Genomic DNA, 20,685 nt, shown 5'->3' on the forward strand with positions numbered 1-20,685 from the left:
TATAGCAGTAGCAAAGTATATATTCAAATGCATTTCATGCAACTAGATAAACTACAAACATAGCTGTGGAATAAAAAAAAATTGAATTTTTAGAAATATATGAAGCATGGAAGATGGCTTTATCCTGAACTTGCAAAATTAAAAAAAATATGTAATAATCACTAGGTTGAACTAATTGTGTTTAAAAAATATTTTAATCTCCATTATCAGGTATCTCAGAAAAAAAAAAAAAAAGATAATCCTAATTTGGTATGACAGGTTTGTTGTGAAAGCGGGGACTCCTTGTGAAGACTTAATGCAGTTGCAAAATGCAAGGAATGTTGTCAAGCAACAGTAGTTGGAGCTTCCAAGCCTTGCTGCTCATCTTCCTGCCACCTGGAAGCCTTTAGTACTTAACAGGCCCCTAAAGACACCTCAATGACCATTAAGTGATGAATGACAATAACTTGATTTCCCAAAATAAACACCTTGGATTACTTTTTCCGGTGGTTTTTCAATAATGGTTAAGCAGGTTTGGCTAACAAACTGGTTTGATTAATGTCTTGAATAATCAGTTTTAGAGTACTAAAGAAATGTAAAATTCAGGCACAAATAATAAATTGGAAACACTGTATAGGGATTTAAAGCATTGTTTACCCTAATTCTCACTGCAAAAAGAGACAAAATGTTCTAAGGAAAAGAGCTGCTGCTTTTACTCCAAGTTGTGTTAAGGGGATATATTATTTTTCCAATATTTACAGGTATTTTCCTATTCCTTGATAGAATAAAGAACAGGATCTTATTAAAATTTTTTAAAAAAATGGACCCTTAACATTTCAACATTCCAGTTCTGATCAGCTGATCAATTATTTTTAGCTTCAGATGGCTCATTTTAGCCCAGTTTAACTGAATCATTATTTGAAAAGAGAATCATACATCAGAAAAATAATTTAATGTATTCATTGAATAACTACTGATAACCATTTTCAGGGGATCAATATGTGTTTTGTGAGATCAAGATAAGTTGCTAGTGCAAAAAAGAAGGAAAATTTGCTAGCGTGTCCCTTGTAAAGTGAAAAAAAAAATGCCCTCTGTTAAAAGGTTACTTCTATGTTTATAGGACTTTAGACTACTCATGACACCAAAGATTAAAGGTAAATTAGGTTAATCTACTCAGTGCCTCTGATGGGTTTCCAGTATCCAAACATAACTTTATCTGTGTTCCAGATCTAGTTTTACCGAGTAGTATTTCAAACAATTTCACACAAATTGAATCAGATTACTTAACTAGGATCAATATACTGTGATGTGCAATTCAGTTAAAAGATAAAATTACTGTAATCAATTTACTTTGCTGACAGATGACCCTGGTCTGTACTGACCGATAGCCATCCACACATCTTCAGACATTCAACATACTCATGAAACTGGTTCCTTTAAAGACAGCTTGTGTCCAAGAGGAATTAAAAACTCATGACTGAATTTCTTTGGTCAAATACCTGGAAGCAAGCCTTTGTTGCATAGACAATGAGTGAGGGACTTCTCAACATGTTTGGGCAAGAGGTGAAAAAAGAGGTAAGTGTGACATTACTGAATAAACTTAATTACTCTGTAGATAGATCTAATTATATTTTGACATTAACTGAATACAAATCCTATCATCTTATAATTTCTAAAGATTTATATAGCCAGCAGTTGATACTTGATTCACTAATTTTTATCAAACTGAGTCTCAGTGGGATGCTTTTATTTGATAAATTTTCTCACTTATAAAAGTAGACTGCACCCTGTTGCTAAGAATCTGATACCATTACATCTGATAACAAGTAGTTCACAATTTCGTTATAAAACTTTAAACCTTTAAAGCACTTACCACACAATGACCATTCCCCTGTAGTTAATTCAGTTTTTTTTCTGTTTCTCACCGAGGGAAAATACATGCTATTATACAAGGTTTCAGCAGAGCAGTCACTCTGCTTCTCATTGATTTATGTCAGTTAACAAAGCTAATGGAGACTAGAAATTTATTGCCTTGAAATCTGACCCTAACTACCCTAACTAGCAAGTTTCAGTTTTGGACTGGTGCTTTCAAGATAGTATTAATGAAGAGAGTAGGGGGAAAATACAATAGCAATGGGATTCCTTCTGAAAATATACCTGTTAAAATGTTTGTTGGTAATCATGGAGTTAGCAGAAATCTGTTGTTACATTTCTACAGAAATGGAACTAAAATGTATCTGATGATTCTTTAAGTCCATTTTGTTGTTCCCCTGATGAAGTTTTGTTTTGTTTTGTTTTGTTTTCTCTCATTGTACGGCAAAAACATTAGCCAAAATTTATTTGCCAGAAGATTTGCACCCTGTGATAATTTTAAAGTTCAGATAATTTGCATCAATATAGTCCAGAAACATTATTGAATGTCTTGGGAATGTTACCATGGTTTGACCAATACAAATTGGTTCTAAAAAGTCAATGGCTAGAAAAGAGTTAGGATTCAGTTATAGACATTGATTGTCTACCTAATCATTAGCTTTACTGATTGCATTTATCAGCTTTTGATTGAAAAGGAGATTGGGCTTAAATCAATATACATCAGCTTGTTACTTTTTTAGTAACACCCTGTCATGGTAGATGTTCAGGTTTTTCAGTCGTTTATTGGAAGTTAACTCTATCCTGACAGTGACTATAAAAACTTCCTCCAGTTCTTAGCACACTCAGTCAGTTAAACAATGTTCTGGCAGGAAATTCAGAGCTAAAATTAAAACATTTACCTGTTCCAATAAACATAACATCATATTGGCCATCTTCTGCATCCACTCGATCAACTACAATTTGTGTAAACTGATAATTTACATCTGTTTTGATCATTATCGGGCGGTTATTAATAGGAAACACTGGATTGTACATAGCTGGATGACTTCTTGCGAATGTTATAACATCATCAGGAAGATCTTTTGTAGAGTCAAATCCACCAAATGTTTTACTGGGACACTGTTAGGAGAAAGAGAATATCTTATTAAAATACAGTAAATAGAATTATAAATTATACAATAATTTATAATCTCAATGATCATAAACTAAATCTAAACCTATCAGTATTTCTTTAAAATTAAGTATCAGATAAACTAAAACATAATGTTACTAACATTAGTAGATGTAATATACAGCACACATTTCCTAAACATCTCTGAAAATTCAGTGGGATTTAGTTACGTCACCATTTCTTACCTAAAACTACAAACACATCTGAAGAATTCAATGTACAGGAATCTGATGCCTCTGTTAGTGGCAACACAATATATTTTACCAGTATGGTAAAGTATTTGAAATAAGAAATGGAATATGTGACAACTAAATCCGATTAATAATCAGACTAGAGAATCTCAGAATAATTTTCTTGGATACATTTTTTCCCCCCGTGACATTACTCTAAAATACAAATGCTCTTTTCAAACTAAAGGACAGTATACACTATTTTTTATTGCTTTGTTTCTAACATAACCCTGAAAAAGCACCACAGAAAGTACCCATACTATCTCATTAATAATTAATTTTAAGGATAAGGAAATGTGTTATTCGTAGTGTTTAACAATCTCCATGGCCCTGCGACTGGCTAATCAAGAGCGGACCAAGCTAAAGCGATGACGGCTACAGAGAAGCAGAAAGGATGCCCCGTGCTACGCTGGCGTAACATCAGCTCTGGATATAAATACTCCCCATAAGGCAATAAGACAAAAATGAGGAAATTACTGTGTCTCTTTTCATTGCATTTAACTATGTGGTACAAGCATTCAATGTACAATATCTCCAACCTGTTACATTTTATCTTATAGCTACATAACTTTTTGCCATTTAATGTTAAGAGTTCACTGGGAAATGAACTATAATTAAGAGAAGTTCTTGATTTTACAAGAGACTTATTAGAAGGAGAAATCAATCGTCTTTGCCATTACCTTGATACAGGTCATAAATAATTCATGGAAAATGAAATAAATGAACTTGTTTTGAAATGGGAAGAATATCTATCTCTGAATATGTATGTGTGTTGTATATAGAGGGAGACACACACCATAATAATGCACTAATACAACAGTTAAAGGATTTAAGGAATTTTAAGTAAATTATAAAGTTACTTATTTAATATGTTTCACTGAGTATGTTTTTCTCTACTAGTGTTGACAAAATGACTATTCTCAGATGCCACTTTTTTTGAATTAATGAACTCGTCCTTCTGGCAGCCCTTCTCTAATTCCTAGATTAGGCATTACTCTCTGCTTCTGTCTTTAACAATCGGTACACACTGCTGACTTAATGTCCCATGTTTTAACAACTCTCTATATGAGGAATGAGTGAGAACACAGGCTCTAGAACCAAACTGCCTGAACTGAATCCTGGTTCCTCTCCTAGCCTCAGAGTCCCCATCTGTGAAAAGGAAATGATAGCAACAGCTGGGCTATTGAATATAATATATATAATAATATAAATCTCTTAGAATAGGATCTGACACACAATAATTTCTAATGTCTATCATTAACTGCAAATGCACTGTATATGTATTCAGATCAAAACCTTTGTATCTCTAATAGCAGTACAATATCCAGCACAGTGAAGAAATTCCACCGAATTTAAAGCGAAACTAGAGTCAGGTTATACTGAAAATACACTCACATAAATGAACCACAGAGATATAAACAGCCATCACCAACAAAGTAAAAGCAGTTTTCCATTAATAAATGGAATATATATCTTGTGATTTCTATAAAACCCATTTGATTTCATATAATCAATATTTCATCTTGTTTTGCTTGTTCATTCTTCTGAAAGCCTATGTAGGTTTCTTTTATCTCCAAGAATCATCAGCTAGAACTAATATCTATGAAATGCAAAATTTTCAGTTTGTTCATAAAGAAGTTTATAAATAGAGAAAACAAGATTAAAAGCCTCACATTTAATAAAATATATAAAATATAAATTAATTGAATTTAACGGAACAAAACTGAAGTAAAATTAAAGTCATGGCTAAAGTTCAAATATAAGTTTTTCATCACATGAAGTTATTTCCTTAGAGATTTTTAGGATTAGAAATGTTGCACTGAACCAGATGCTCAGTCCACGTATACTATGGCCTCTGCCATCATTGATAACTTCACTCATTTTCTGCCATATTGAAGCCTTTGGGGTTTTTTTGTTTTGTTTTGTTTTTTTCTCCCTACTTTAAATTGCAGATTCAAAGCTGGTTTTATTTTGAGTTCCCTCCACTTTTCTTTTCTTTTTTTTTAAAGCCTGAATGTGCCTCAGGGTTGCTGGAGGGAAAAAGGAGAAAGGTCAGCAAAAGGAGTCAGTGTCTGTTAAAATATGTAGGTAAAATAGGTAGGTAAAGAATATCTTCTTTACCTACTTGAGGGATGTGTCCCATTCCCATGGGAAAATAATGTTGACTTAAAACTTTTCTTCCTCCTATTTAATGGGCAATCCTTGAAGCCTTCATTATAACTAGGAAGAACAAGTTCAGATTATCCTAATTGTTCCCATTCTCCATGAAGGCCATCTTCAGAAAAGATAATAAATAAGGCTACCTATTCAGTTTCTACTTCTCAAAAATTTGGTTATTAATAACTGGTAAACACTGAACTTAACCACTGATGTTGTAAAAAACAAGTTTTTAAATGTACAATTCCACAATATCATAAAAAATCCTTGCTTTGCCATTGTTTATAGTATTTCCACCTTTGTTTTACATTATCTATAGTTAATACCTGTTTGTAGCTGCTTTTTTTTAACCTTCAGCATACATTTATTCCTTCGGTATTTTAAACACCTAGGCCATAAATTAATAAAAAACTATTAAAAAAAAAAAGGTGGAGGGCACCTGGCTGGCTCTTTTGGAGGAGCATGCAACTCTTAATCTCGGGGTTGTGAGTTCAAGACCCGCACTGGGTATAGAGATAACTAAAAACAAATAAATAAATAAACAAACAAACAAATAAATAAAACACCTAGGCCACTTACAGTTCCTGGTCGTGGGTAGGGGACTCTTCCTTGATAAGGCACCCACTGATAGTTGGGACCATCCCTGTGAGCATATGGACCAAGGAACACCCTCCTCACATCACTCATGCTATACATACACACAGCTGACCCTTTGAAGATGTTACTAAAAAGGGAGACAGAAAAAACAACAACAGATTTTCATCCTTATACAGTGACAAGACAACTGTTTTTAAGTTGTTCTAAATTCTTAAATATCAGGTATCAACTATCAAGACTTAAACATAAGTTCAATCCAAATAATACTTGGGATCTTTTTTGACTGAAAAAGGTCTTGTGTATTTTAACAATACACAAGAGAACAAACTATGGTTGCTCAAAAATAGAAGGCATAGATGAAACCATCATTAGTACTGATAGTACACATATTTATATCATGTATAGACAATATATGATATGAAGATACACATTTATATACATAAACTTTGGTGGAAAAAGCCATATACATGATCTTCTACAAAGTAATATGTAATTTTGATATCAAATAGAAATACAAATATAAACTTTGTAATATGTTAAACCTCAAGCATAATTACTGAAACCAGAGAAATTTTAAGCAAGCAAGAATATTTAAGAAGTCATTTTATAAGCTGAAACTGATACAGAAAAGGAATAATGTCAAATGATGTGTCACATTATATTATTATTATTATTATCTTTTTAAAGATTTATTTATTTATTTGACAGACAGAAATCACAAGGAGGTAGAGAGGCAGGCAGAGAGAGAGGAGGAAGCAGGCTCCCTGCTTAGCAGAGAGTCTGATGCGGGGCTCGATCCCAGGACCCTGGGATCATGACCTGAGCCGAAGGCAGAGGCTTTAACCCACTGAGCCACCCAGGCACCCCACATTATATTATTTTTAACTCCCAAATCACCAAAAGCATTATAGCCAGTTACACAGTCTGATTTGTGTGAAGCCATTTTAAACAATCTCTTTCTAACTCAGAAAATTGTTTTAAGTTAGTAGTTGTTATGTCCTACTCAAAGTGGAGTACTATAGCAATTATCCCCATCATTTTGCTTGACAAGAATCAGGTACCCAAAACAAACTGGAAGTTTGCCATGAGCTGTCACAATTTTCCATTTTATTGTACTTATATAAATACAACTTGAGAGATGTACTTATATGAAGATATAAAACAGTTGTGCACATTTAAAATATGGAATGCTTATCTTTTAACCAATCTTTCACTACAGAAAATTACATATAAATCACACCAAATGAAAAACACGTGGTTATAAGAATTTATTACTGGAAACTGTTACACAGACAACATTTGGTAGAGTGCAAGCTGCATGAGGGAAGAAAGATGCCTGGTTGCTTTTCTGGAACATCAATTACATATTACATCATACCTAACACATAATAAGTCTCAGTAAATACTTAGAGAATTTAATGACGATATTTTCATAATGGAAGAGCAAATAGTTAGGCCTCATGCTACTCCTACAGATTCAGAAACTCTGGGGGCAGGGCCTAGCATGCTCCCTGGGCAACTCTGATGGTTGCTCAGACAGATGTTTGAGAACCACTGTACTAGGTAACGAAGAAAAAGAAGAAATGGATTAATGTCTGTTTAATTTTAACAATTCCAGGTAATATAAATTTTATACTGAATGTGACAGTGAGGAGATAATTGCTGCTTGATTGGCAGCAAAAGCCTTGTGAAAATGGGTAATGGAGAAAGGAGGAGGGTGAGGAGTAAGGGGTGGAGGAGGGAAGGACAGAAGGAGAATGAGGGAGGAAGAACGGGAAGAGAAAGGAGAGGAAAGGAAGAAGTTGGTCACCTGCAGTTTACAGCACTAATAACTCTGATCAAAACTCAGATTTCTGTTTTTCAGAATAGTCTACATTTGACTCAGATGTTAAAGTCAGAGCTATACATAGGACACGACACATTTTCATCCTATTTATAGTGATGATATTCTTTGCTAAAAAAATTGTTTTTTAAACAACGATTTAGATCCTAACTTATTTTAACCATCCAGGAATCTACAACAGCTTAGAGGTTAAGCCAACATTGTTCTTTCAAAAATGTATTTCCAAAATTTATGGGTACTCGCAAAGCACCTAAAAGACATGAAGTTTCTACGTTAACAAGATAGTAAAATATTGTTTACCTGGAAGTTGTAAACACTCCATATACAATTGGATTCTTAGGATCTTTAGAATTCATTAGGAATACATCCTCTGTTTGAAAACAAAATTAGGAAAAGTTGCATTTTGGTGCTTATGACAAAGTCTGAACAGATACTCTCTATACAACATCATCAGCAACTCACGCAATTCATCAAAATGAGTGTCAATGCCATTTGGTCCCGGCACTGAGCAAATCAGACGAGCTTTGAGGAATGTTGTCCACTTATTCACTAGACTTCTGTGCCCCCCAAAGTCATTCTGAAAAAAAGACAACACTGGTTTTAGGAAATGTGCATATGAATAATTTCAAATATTTCTCATCTTCATACTTTGAGACTTCATACTTTATTTCTCAAAATAAAAGTAATTCTATCATAGATACAAGTAACTGTTTTCTTATTATATTGTTGGTCAAAGCTATGCAAACCTTATTCAAGGAATGACTTACAACGTACAATGAACAAAATGGTACAATACATTTAAGAGTATTTACTGAATGGAAGAATAAATGCATACCCTGCAACCTACACTGAAAACAGATCCCAAACAAAAGCATATCAGCATCGAATATTTTATAAGTTAAACAGTCGAAACAATTTTGACTTTACAACAGCACACTGAAAAAGTACTTGCATAATTCTTAATAAAGGAAATTCACTTACTTCATCATTGAAAATGAAACTAAATTTTTACTTAGTGTAGCAATAAATTCTATTATGATAGTATGTATTTACTGGTAACAAAGCCTTTTAAAATAATATTTATGTGCATATGTTTGAAGGAATATGAGTGTTCCTTCAAAAGCATAACAATGACTTATGTTTTGTTTATATAATTTTATATACTATAAAGTTTTTTTTAACTCTTGTAATTAGTGCTTTTAAATATGATTTATACTTTTTGGGGAACATTCTCATACATTTCACATATTTTTGTATGTTTCCGACTGTTAAAATTTTTAATTTTCCAGCAACTTAATATGCTAGAGATAAATAATTCGATCATGACTAGGGAAGGAAAGATGCTAACCAATCCCTGCAACAGAGATTTTCAAAAATTTCCTATTTTCTTAAAAAAAGAAAATTCCACTGAAGACATTAATGGATCTGCCTTTGTGATTTTCTTGAGATGAAAGGTGCTTGAATTTATGGTAGCGGTTGGCTTTATTCATACTGTATATATATATCCTGTACTATACAGTGTAGTGGGAAAGAATGGTACTGTTACCATGTCTTCACACTGATACTAATTAAACCATAAACATTTATTGAGCAATTTTTATTCTATATATCTAACATTATAATGTAATATCATACCCAATTTTGTGTCACACAGGAAATAAATGACCTCAAAGTTCAGAACATCACAATTACATCTGTGTGTTCACATCTATGTACACAGGATGCTACAATCAATTTATAAAATCAAGCTTTAACGCTTTTCTCTCTTACATTAATGCTTTAGCTATTCCACCAATAAACGTCTGTTCAAAAGTTACACAGTGTAGGAAGCTTTGCTACATCTGAGAATACAAAAAAGTATGTTTTCCTATGTAACATGAAAAAAATTGTTGCTTTAAAATTTCAAAGCTCATTTAATGTAAGTATGACATACTGTGTCCTCACCTCTACATACATGCTTGCCTGTGAAGAGTCACTCACAAGCAACTATGCTTCCAATCATTCTTTGCCATTTAAATATTTGCAGTGATCAGTCAAGATTTTGAGCCATATTTTTCATTGTACTTGCACATATGTGGAAAAGAAAATGAAATAAAACCATGATTGGATAGTGCAACCCTCCTCAATTGCTTTTTTTCTTTACCTTACCTTGCATATCTGACCTATTCTAGCATGAGTGGCTTTTCCAGTGTGTTCTCCATCTATCGCATTTTCACGGAAGAAAAAATATACTTTGTCATCTTCAGGGTTGTCACTTTCTGGGATGAGGTGGGCACTAATGAACCTTGGATCTGAGAGGCAAATTATAGGATATACATTAATTCACAGTTAGATAAATAATACCATTCATTACAATCCATTTTCACTTTCTCTTCACTTCCTTTTGACATATTTCAAGAATTAATCTTTCCTTAGTTCACAGTTTTCAGTACATGTGAACTGTTCTTTATGTATTTTAAAGTATGTTACAAATCACCTTATGTTGCAGAAAAAAGATTCTTTAATTCTTTTTTGGAAAGTTAGGAGTGGTGCAAAAATCCTTAGTGAGACCACACAGTGAAAATTCATTTCTGGATATTAGAATGCTTTGCAAACTGTAAAGGCTATCAAATATTGCTTATTGCCATCATCATTGTTATTCTTCCTTCTAAGCATACAATAGTTTAAATCAAAGTACAAATCGGTCTGTTCTAGTTTCCAGCAAAGACTGGATGGGAGGGAAGAGAGAGCCACATAGAAAATAACGAGAAACCAAGTCCTCTCCATTTCAGTGAATTTACTAGACGCTCAAGCCACCTTGGTATTCTGGAGCCACCCTTGCATCTTTTCTGTCTCTCACAACTCACATTCTATCCATGGGCACAACGATCACCTTTCCTTACCAAATCGTCTATGACCAATCTTTCCCAGACCACCATGGCCAGGGATGGACTCCTAGCAGTCTCCTTGTTTCTACCTCATCAGTCCTGTTCTATTACTTCACACAACAGTCGGAGTGAAACTCCCAATATATCGCTTCCCTCTCTAAACCCTCCTACATTTTTCCAAATCTCTCACAATAAATAGAAAATAGAAAGTCTTTCCTGTGACCAGACCCCATTTATGATCTCGTCCCTTGCTACCTACCTCATAAGCCTTTTTTTCTACATACCCCTGCTTACCTAACGTAGTCCTAGCCAGCCATAGCACTTCCTTCTGGTCTTCAAACAAGTCAAGTACTCTCAGTCCTGCCTCAGATTTTTCTCCCTGTGTAATCCTCTGCCCTCATATATTATAGCTACTGGATTCCTACTTTTACTCAGGTCTTTGTTTAAATATTGCACTATTAGACAGATCTTTGTTAACTACCCTATTTAAAGCACTGAAATCCTTATTTTTTGTTGTTAATTTTCATGCATTATTATTCTTCCTAACATAATTAAACACCTGTGATTTCTTGATCTTTCTTTCTCTCTGGTCTTGTTTATTGCCTCTCTCCCCACTCCAATGAAATACAAATTCCAAGAAAACAAGGACTTGGCATGTTTTGTTTGTTGCTATGATCCTACATGTTAAAACACAGTGGTCATTCAGAGAATATTTGTGCAAGGAAGGAAAGAGAGAACAAACAAACAACAACAACAACAAAAAACAAGACTGGCTAGATTATGCGGAAGGTTTATTAGCAATGTTCAGAGCCTCATCTAAAAAACAAAACAAAACAAAACTTTGTAAATACTTGGGTGGATGTGGTTATGATACGGACAAACAAATCAAAGTACAGAATAGCTTCACTGGCTTTAAGATGTAAAAACTAAGAAGCTGAGTTCACTTCACTGAAACCACTTAGGATATTGCAGGTATTTAAATTCTTACAGTAATCTACCTTTAACTCCCATGGTGTATTATGTTATTAAGTTAGAAATGAAATATCCACACATAGGTCAGTACCATACTTGAGAAACCAGGGAAGAGGTCAGAAGCCTGGAACTAGCTTTATCCATGTTATTTAGTCCTAATCTTTACACCTGTGTATAATCATTGTTATCACGTGTTTTATGCTTGTAACCTTCTTTTAACATTTGCTCTGGGACCATGCACTTCAGGTTGCACTCCATGATCCTACTCAGGCAAATTATACAGACTCTGCAAGTAATGTAAAATAACGATTTATTATGTATTCATATTCAAGGTTCAGTATGCCCGTGGCATAAGAGTGGGAAAATGATTTAAAACTTGGGCTCACTTAGCACCAGAACTTTAAAAAGACATAAAATAATATGCTACTTTAATTTTAATAATTATTGCGAGCTTATTTTTCTTCACAAATTTCTACTTGTTCATATACATAAATATGTTTGTATATATGTGTTTGTGTCTTATGAGGAATGGTGAGCAGAATAACTTGTGTGACATAGGAGGAACTTGTATGTTACAAATCAAAGAATTCATACCCTACTGACGAAAACAGGGTCCCAGAAATGCAGCATTGCGTGTTTGTGTGTGCACATATATAACACAAACCTCCATGTCAAAGAATTCAGTTCAGTGACTTGCAATTTTTGCGACATTTTGGCAAAGCTCTTACCTCTCAGATCTGAGATGACTGATTTTCTCATTGGGTTTACTTCAAATTGAGTTATTTCAAATTGGATTCTATTCACTTTGTCTTTCATAAATACTTCATATCAAAACAAATACTTTAAACTTAAATAGTGCATGTGAAACAACTTTGTAAAATGTTAACAAATGTACTATATTATGTCATTATGATAATAGTGAAAGGAAGGCTTAATCAACATGTTAAATTTGGAGATCTCATTATTCAGCTACAGAATTAGAATTAAAAAGCCATACATTCTTCTTCTTTAATACTAGAGCAATGAAGGACAAGTTCATCTAATATTACCTCCTAAATTAGTGTAGTTGTTCACATAAATGTTTGCATAACTTAAAGAATTTCAAGTAATTAAATCCAGCTATTTTATTTGCTTGCAGATACACATAAGGCACTGTGTAGAAAGCAACATGAATAATATATATTCCCTTGTTCTCAGAAAGTTATAATCTAGCAAAAGTCATATCAGAAGTACAAAAATGACAAGAAAGCAAACAATATTTGACATGAACAGATATTCTCTTCGCTTGGTGTCTGGGCAAGACAGAAGGCGTTATCAAGCATCATGTTTCTCTCTCTAAAATATGTGAAGAAAATTATCATTTTACAAGTATGGACTCTAGTGGGAAATAATTCAAGCAAGTTATCAAGCACATTCATTGTTGAAAGGGCCTGCAATCATAGTGTTTCCTTTAATATCTGATACTATAGGCATAGAGGACTTCGGAGGTGAATTAAGTTGACAAAGCTTCAGAAACAACCAAAACATAAATTATACATTGAAAAAGGACAAGTTTATTATAATAAAAAAAGAATATCAAAGGAAAACAATGACTCTAATGAAATTTGTCTTCAAGAACTTTCGGATTTGTTCTTGGAAAAACATTCATTCCTATTTCAAAATAAAATAGGTCTCTAATTAATCTCTCCCAAAAATTTAAAAAAAATTCATTCTACTATTTCGAGCTTAGAAAATCTTCTCTAGGGTCAAAAACTCTTCTCATGGGGTGCCTGGGTGGCTCAGTGGGTTAAAGCCTCTGCCTTCAGCTCAGGTCATGATCCCAGGATACTGGGATCAAGCCAGAATTGGGCTCTCTGCTCAGCGGGGAGCCTCCTTCCCTTCCTCTCTCTCTGTCTGCCTCTCTGCCTACTTGTGATCTGTCTGTCAAACAAACAAATAAATAAATAAATCTTAAACAAACAAATAAATAAATAAACTTCTCACTATACATTTTCTACCTCTTGAATTCCTCAATTTTTGTGTTCCCCTTCCTTACTACATTTTGTCCTCTTACTCTTCCTCCTATTTTCTCAATCTATTCTCCTTCCTGGTGAATTCTTATCCAATCCAAACCTTCTAATCAGTCATTCTAATTGCTTTCCCTAGTATCCTCGAAACTCTTAGCCTCCTGAACCTCTACTTCACCTGCCTTACAAAACCCCAGAACTTTTCCCCCTATGTTTCTACATCTAAGCAAGGATGATGAAAATCATATAATCATAGTAAATGGATGTGCTATTTATTAACTAAGGATATTTATCCTAAACAAGAATCCTAGTGTTACTAAGGAATTATTTTATTTACTTTTAGTGGCTCATTATAGATTTATTAAAAGCAACTCTTTAAAATCATTCTGATTGTCTTCAAATCAGTACTGACAGAACCAAAATCATTTAATGAGAACTCCCTCTTTTTCCTTCCTTCACCCTTCACCCCAACTTCCAATTTTTCTTTTCTTTCTTTCTGTGGAAAAAATGATCTCTCCGCATTTCTAAGTCTAAAGACTCTATTTGCTCTCAATCCAATAATCGAAATATTGCTCCAATAACAATCTCTATTTTTCATGCAATCATGTACCATCTATATTTTCATTCATCAAATCTTTCCTAGATGCTTACTCTATGCTCTCGATTATGAAACATTAGGTGATATTATGATAAAATGTTTTCTATCTGAGAGAGAATACCAACAATTAAACAGTGTTTATTAAAATGCACAAAAAGGGATGCCTGGGTAGCTCAGTGGGTTAAATCTCTGCCTTCAGCTCAGGTCATGATCTCAGGGTCCTGGGATAGAGCCCCACATCGGGCTCTCTGCTCAGTGGGAGCCTGCTTCCCCTTCTCTCTCTGCCTGCTGCTCTGCCTACTTGTGATCTCTCTCTCTGTGTCAAAGAAATAAATAAAATCTTAAAAAAAATTAAAATGCACAAAAAGAACAAAAGTAAGAGTGAAAAAAATGCATTGGAAATAGAAAGGAAGATTAATCTTGACTTAAAGGAATTAGTGAAAGTTTTTCTCAGAAGATATGACCTGTAACTCAAGATCTGAAGAATAACCAAGAATATCCCAGGTAGAAGGAACACATTCCAGATCAGAGAAAGCACAATGTTGTACACAGAGAGTAGTCCATGAAGAGACAGGTGGTCAAAGACGATGACAAAAAGTTAAGCAGAGGCCAGAGTAAGAAGGAAGTATTGTTCAGGAGCATATTGTTCTAACGGCTATGCAGGAAACCACTGAAATATTTTAAACATAGTAATGACATTATCAGATTCCTATTTTAAGATCACTGTGACTGCTATAAAAAAAAAATATAGTGAGACAAGAATGAAGGCATGAAAACCACTCTGGAGGCTGGTGAGAAGTGATGGTGATTCGGATGATATAACAGAGAAGGTGACGTATGAAAGGATTATGTGAAAATAGAATCGATGGATTGCATTCACTGAGATGCTGAATGTAGGGAGCAGTGAGAAAAATCATGTAAATATTAAAGAAATGTCTGATTTAAAAGTTGGTTGGATAGGAATCATTTACTGGGATAGGAACACCTGAGAAAGGACAGACATGGGGAAGACAGAGTGGAGAAGGAAGAGGAGTTCAATTTCATGCACCTTTTATTTTTTAAATTTTTTTATTTTTTTTGGTATCTGATCATTTGGTAAATCCTTTTTTTTTTTCAATTTATTTATTTTCAGAAAGACAGTATTCATTATTTTTTCACCACACCCAGTGCTCCATGCAATCCGTGCCCTCTATAATACCCACCACCTGGTACCCCAACCTCCCACCCCTTTTAAAGTGAGATGCTTGTGAATTTGTCTCACATGCCAAGGAATACAAAAGTTCAGGAACGAAATGGCGACTAGAGTTGAAGTTATTTTAAATTGGTAGTAGGCTATAGAGTACAAAGAGCAAAGAGGACAGAATCTAACACAACGAGAAAAGTGATGAACACAGGAGAAAATCTAGGAACTGGGGAGTTGAAAATGAAAGGAAGAAGTTGATTCTTCTCAGGAATGTCAGTCTTTCCCTCCTTAGTGATTCTTTGTCAAATATTTATTTTTAACATCTTTTTACCCTAACGAAAGAAAACAAAAAACTTCCACTGACACTCTATGCTGTAGCTTCTATCATTTTTCTTGCCCCCACTAAGGCGTAGGACTTGAGAAGAATGCCCATGTTCAGTCTCCCTGTCCCCTTTACCAGTCATTTCTCAACTCTTACTATCTAGCTTTCGGCATTTCACCAGCTGTGAGTGCTCTACTGATAATCAACAGAAACATCAACAACAACTGGATCTTCAGCCATTGGCACAACAAAATCTTCATGCCCCTCCTAAAGTTATCATTTTTTTCTCTGGCATGTGGCTTCTGTGACTTTGAATCTGAACTGTTCATTATCTAGCCTTCACTATCTCTTTTATGACTTCCCTTTTCCTTTTTCCTAAATCCCCAAATATAGATGCTTCCTAAATTCCTGTCTTTTGGGGTACATTTCCTTTCCCCCCTACTCCTATAAATGAAGTAACCTCCTAGAGCTTCTTCCACTGTTTCAACATTCTTAATTTTGTTATAATTTTAGGATTTTTTCTTTAGGAACTGATTTACTTTTAGAGCTTCAGGTATCTTCAAACTATATCAGCCTTGATTTTTCTCCAGATCCAAGTATGCATTTTAAACTTCTGGCTCAAATTTTCTACATAAGGACCCCACTACAATTTTAATTCACCACAACTAGCAAGAAACTTAGCTACTTTTCTTTTAGAACTGCTTCTGCTCCTATCTTTCCATTTTGGCTAATGCCAACATCAACACCTACATATAAACTGTTATTTTATCTTAAATTGCTTCCATTTCCTGCAGGACTTTTGTTTTGCCCTCCCAATTTATTTTCAAAGTTATTCCTGCTATTATTGCCACTTCTGTCCCTGTTTTATAATCTTAATGTTGCTTGTACAATTTATGTTCTTTTTACTTTACAGTTATACTTTTGGAATCATCTAATTGTTCCTCTACACATGTATTATCTATTTCTTCTAAGCCATCCATACAAAAAAAAAAGTACTAATGCATTTATACCACATAATTTCCAGAACAGATATGACAAAGTAGCATAAACTAAGATGTGGCAAGCAGAAAGGACAGAAAGTCCAATGTTACCATGAGCCAGTAACAAGTCTAAAAGTAGAAGCTACATTCACTAAAACATGTATTTGAGATGGGCCACAATTTTGGCTCTAAGCTTTCTAGAATAAGAGGAAAATGGGAAATCTTGGCAATTGCACTGTTCACAGTATCTCTAATATGAAAAACAAACTAAGGGCAATCAGTGGTATTCACAAACTAACTTTGACTTATATTTCTAGCAGAACTGACCACTGTTTCCCTTCTTTCATACCTTAGTGAATCTGCTTATCATTCAAGAAAACACCCAATCTATTATCTTCATAGGCATTTAGTTCACATAACATGAAAGTTTGCTTTTTACCTCTTTTATAACATTTAATTCTTTTTCTATTATCTTTCTTTTCATATTTGTTATGACAGGCATTTGTCTGACATCGCTCCCTCCCTTGCCTTCAGCTTCTATATATAACAAAGTATTTCTCTAAGCATTTTGAATCTGTCTCACTGCAACTACACAAATGTAGGCCCTTATCTCATCTCTCCTGGCAGTCACATTCAATCTGTTTTCCCTGCCTCTGGCCTCACCTTTTCCAAACCGTCTTGTACTGTCTATCATCTTTTAACATACAAACCTTTCCCTGGCACCTGGTGTATATTCCTCAACTAGAATCCAGAAAATTCTACTTTAACCACTTGTTTTCTTTCCTTTCCTTGTAAGCTGATCTCCCTATTTTTCCCAATTATTTCTTCCAGGCTAAGCATAACGTCTGAAACAGAACATGGTTCCTAAATGAGTGAATAGATTAATAAATGAATTTTCTAAGCTAAAATACGCAGGGGGGTGTGCGTCTGTTTAGAAGAAAGAGGCACATTTTCTTGCTTTTTGACAGTTTGTTAAAGCTATCAGGAAGAACAGAACACATCGTAGCCCCAACCCAGCAGTGTGTAGGTTCCCAGTTCAAGAAATGCTCAGACATGTTTCTTTAAATTGCAACTATTTCTAAGAGTTACTACACAATAGCAAGTTTTCAAAATGAAATTTCATGTACTTCTTTAAACATGGGAGAAACTTCTGTTTATGATCAGATCCTTTTATGTTAATTAATACAGTAAAAATAATGCTCTGTTCGCAATTTTTCAAAATTAGATTCTATCAATAGGATTAAAATAACAAAATATTTCTCTCCATTTTATGAAGCTAAAAACAATGTATATGTAGGAGGTCAGAGATTACCATTGTCCTGAAAAACTACAAGCAATTCAATAACTTGCCTTGTCATCAAAAACTCCCCATGGAAAACTTTTACCCAAATTCATTCATACTGACCTACTTTATTAGTTCTCCTTGAGAATCAAAGAAAGATCATGATAGTCACAAAGTAAGCTTTTCTACTTCTAGTTACTACCATCAAATGGCAGGCAGAAATGAAAAAAAAAAAAACAAACCTGAAACCCACTAGTTACTTTTGCTTTTTAGGTTTGTGTTCTGTATCCCATTAAAGTAGAGAATGTCTATTTCTAGTCTCTGTGTACAAGTTCCTGATTTCAATGTGGCCAAATCCACTGAACTAATAGACACATATACAGATCTTTTAATAATGTAAACAATTATAATGTCTCTAAATACCTTTCCACATTTCAATCTTGTCTACTCTGCGAAGTTCACAAAATCCCAAGAGAGAATGATTTAACAAAATCTTTGAGCTTGTACAATTGAAAATATTTCTTACAATATGAGGCAGGGAATCGATGTAGATGTGTACTAAAAGCTGAACATCAAAAGAAAGTGGCAAAATCCATTTTAGCAGGATCAAAGTGCATTAATCTTGCCAGCATGAAATTGCAATGTAAACACTATGAAAGGTAAACAGAGTTAGAAAGGATTCTCTCATCTGCATAGTTTAAATGGTATGCCTTTGGGGAAGAAACTCTGTCTTTACAGGTACTGTGGTACTTCTGCAATGCCCTGAGCACATGGTAGAAGCTGAACAAATAACCATATGTAATAATCTTGGGCCAATGCTATCATGTGAAGTATGGAATCTTTAGTTATGATAATAGCAATAAACGCTGAGTAAATACATCTCTCTTTTCTTTCCCCCTTTATCTCCTTTACCACCCCCTTGACATTCTCCCACACCTCATCCCACAGATGGCATTTCTTGCAAAATTCACGTTCGGGCACCACCTGCCACTTTGTAACAGTATCACTCTGTCGAAATATTTTTAGCAGCTGCAAATTAAACTGTCCTTCAGGTGCAATCTCACACTTAATGAAAATGACACCTTGGCACAGGACACCCGGCTGCCTTTATGATTCATTTGGCAGCTTCAGCTTATTTAAATAATGAACACATTTTGCTGCTCTCAGCATTAGGATCAATCTAAATCTCTGGTACAGAAACATTTTGACCAGCCTTTGGCTAGACCTATCCTTTCCATCAAAAAGCCACCAGAGAATAAGAACACACAACTAAAACTGTAGAAATGCATGTTTTTTATTTTAAATGAATTAAATTAATAGGATGATTAATTAAAATTTTGGGGTCTAAGTTAGAACATATATTGGCTTTTTAGGACATAAATTACACATAGTTCATTTGGATGGAGGATGGAATAAATGATGACAAGCTCTTATGCAGGTGACCCAAGAACTAGTTAGTCTGACACCATGAAATAGGCCTCTTGTTAAGCATGAGAGAAAGTTCCAGAGCAGAAAGGGAACATAAACCCACTGAAGGGAAACAACCCAAATTATCCCTCTCTCTCTCTCTTTCTCTGAATTAACTGTGACACTGTCTATAAGAGGAAAACAAAGGCTTAAAAATGTATATAGTTCACAAAACATACATACATAGTTTTATTTTCTTCATACTTGAAAGGCAGCTCCACTGACATTCTGACCCTTCATGCAGAAAAATCCTTGCTAAACATACTTTCAATTATCAATATAAAAAGAAACAAATTGTCCCTTCATTGTATAAAGATAAACTCTCGGGGGGTGCCTGGGTGACTCAGTCTGCTAAACGAGGGACTCCTGATTTCAGCTCACATCATGATCTCAAGTTCATGAGCTCAAGCCCTGCATGGGGCTCTGCGCTCAGCTGGAAGTCTGCTTGAGGTTCTCTCTCTCCTTCTCCCTTTGCCCTTCCCCTCTGCTCACGCACCGGCTCACACACACACACATAGGCACACATGCAAACACACAGTCTCTCTTGCTCAAAGAAAGAAAGAAAATCTTTAAAAAAAAAACCAAAACCCTATGACAGGCCTCAAATAAAACTGGATAGAAACCTGGCTTCTCACAACCATTAGATCTGTAACTTCAAAGAATTAATGTCAACTAGCCTCAGTTTCCTTATATGTCAAAAAGCACCTATCTCTGAGGGGTGCTTGGAGAATTACATTAGAGAATACATCTACATCTACATCTGTGTGTTTGTCTATCCATCCATATACCGATCGATCGATCTATGTTCTATTTCTTTCTACCTAACCACCTACCTATGTCAGCATATCGTAGGCCTTCAAAATTGCTAGCTGCTATTAATTTATAATACCATTTATAAAACTTTGTGAAATATCTTCCATAAATACATGTTTAAAAGTTAATGGTAATAGAAACTTAGATTGCTAATTAAAGCAAGTTGAATCAGAAGCCAGCTGATAAAGAAGCTATAAACCTGTTAAAGAGCACTGAGAAGAATAAAGGCAAATTGTAAATTATGTAAATTTTAAGACTGTATTTTTATAATAAAAAACGTTTTTCAATGTCACAGCCTCAGGCTTCAAAATACTTCTAAGTTAGCTTGCAGGGCAACTGGTGACAG

At 34.5% G+C, this 20,685-nt stretch overlaps 1 protein-coding gene across 2 annotated transcripts in view; it reads right to left on the reverse strand.

Moving 5' to 3' along the window:
* SEMA3A (semaphorin 3A) overlaps positions 1-20,685 on the reverse strand; it is a 407,533-nt gene that overhangs the window by 34,305 nt on the left and 352,543 nt on the right. For both annotated transcript variants that reach the window (XM_044245926.1, XM_044245927.1), the window contains 5 exons: positions 9,998-10,140; positions 8,312-8,426; positions 8,150-8,219; positions 5,989-6,133; positions 2,751-2,970 (listed from right to left, as the gene is read on the reverse strand). In XM_044245926.1, coding sequence (XP_044101861.1) covers positions 2,751-2,970; positions 5,989-6,133; positions 8,150-8,219; positions 8,312-8,426; positions 9,998-10,140 — 693 coding nt within the window. The remainder of the gene's footprint in view (positions 1-2,750; positions 2,971-5,988; positions 6,134-8,149; positions 8,220-8,311; positions 8,427-9,997; positions 10,141-20,685) is intronic.

This window comes from Neovison vison, chromosome 4, assembly GCF_020171115.1.
Source record: "Neovison vison isolate M4711 chromosome 4, ASM_NN_V1, whole genome shotgun sequence".
In the NCBI taxonomy this organism is placed as follows: domain Eukaryota; kingdom Metazoa; phylum Chordata; class Mammalia; order Carnivora; family Mustelidae; genus Neogale; species Neogale vison.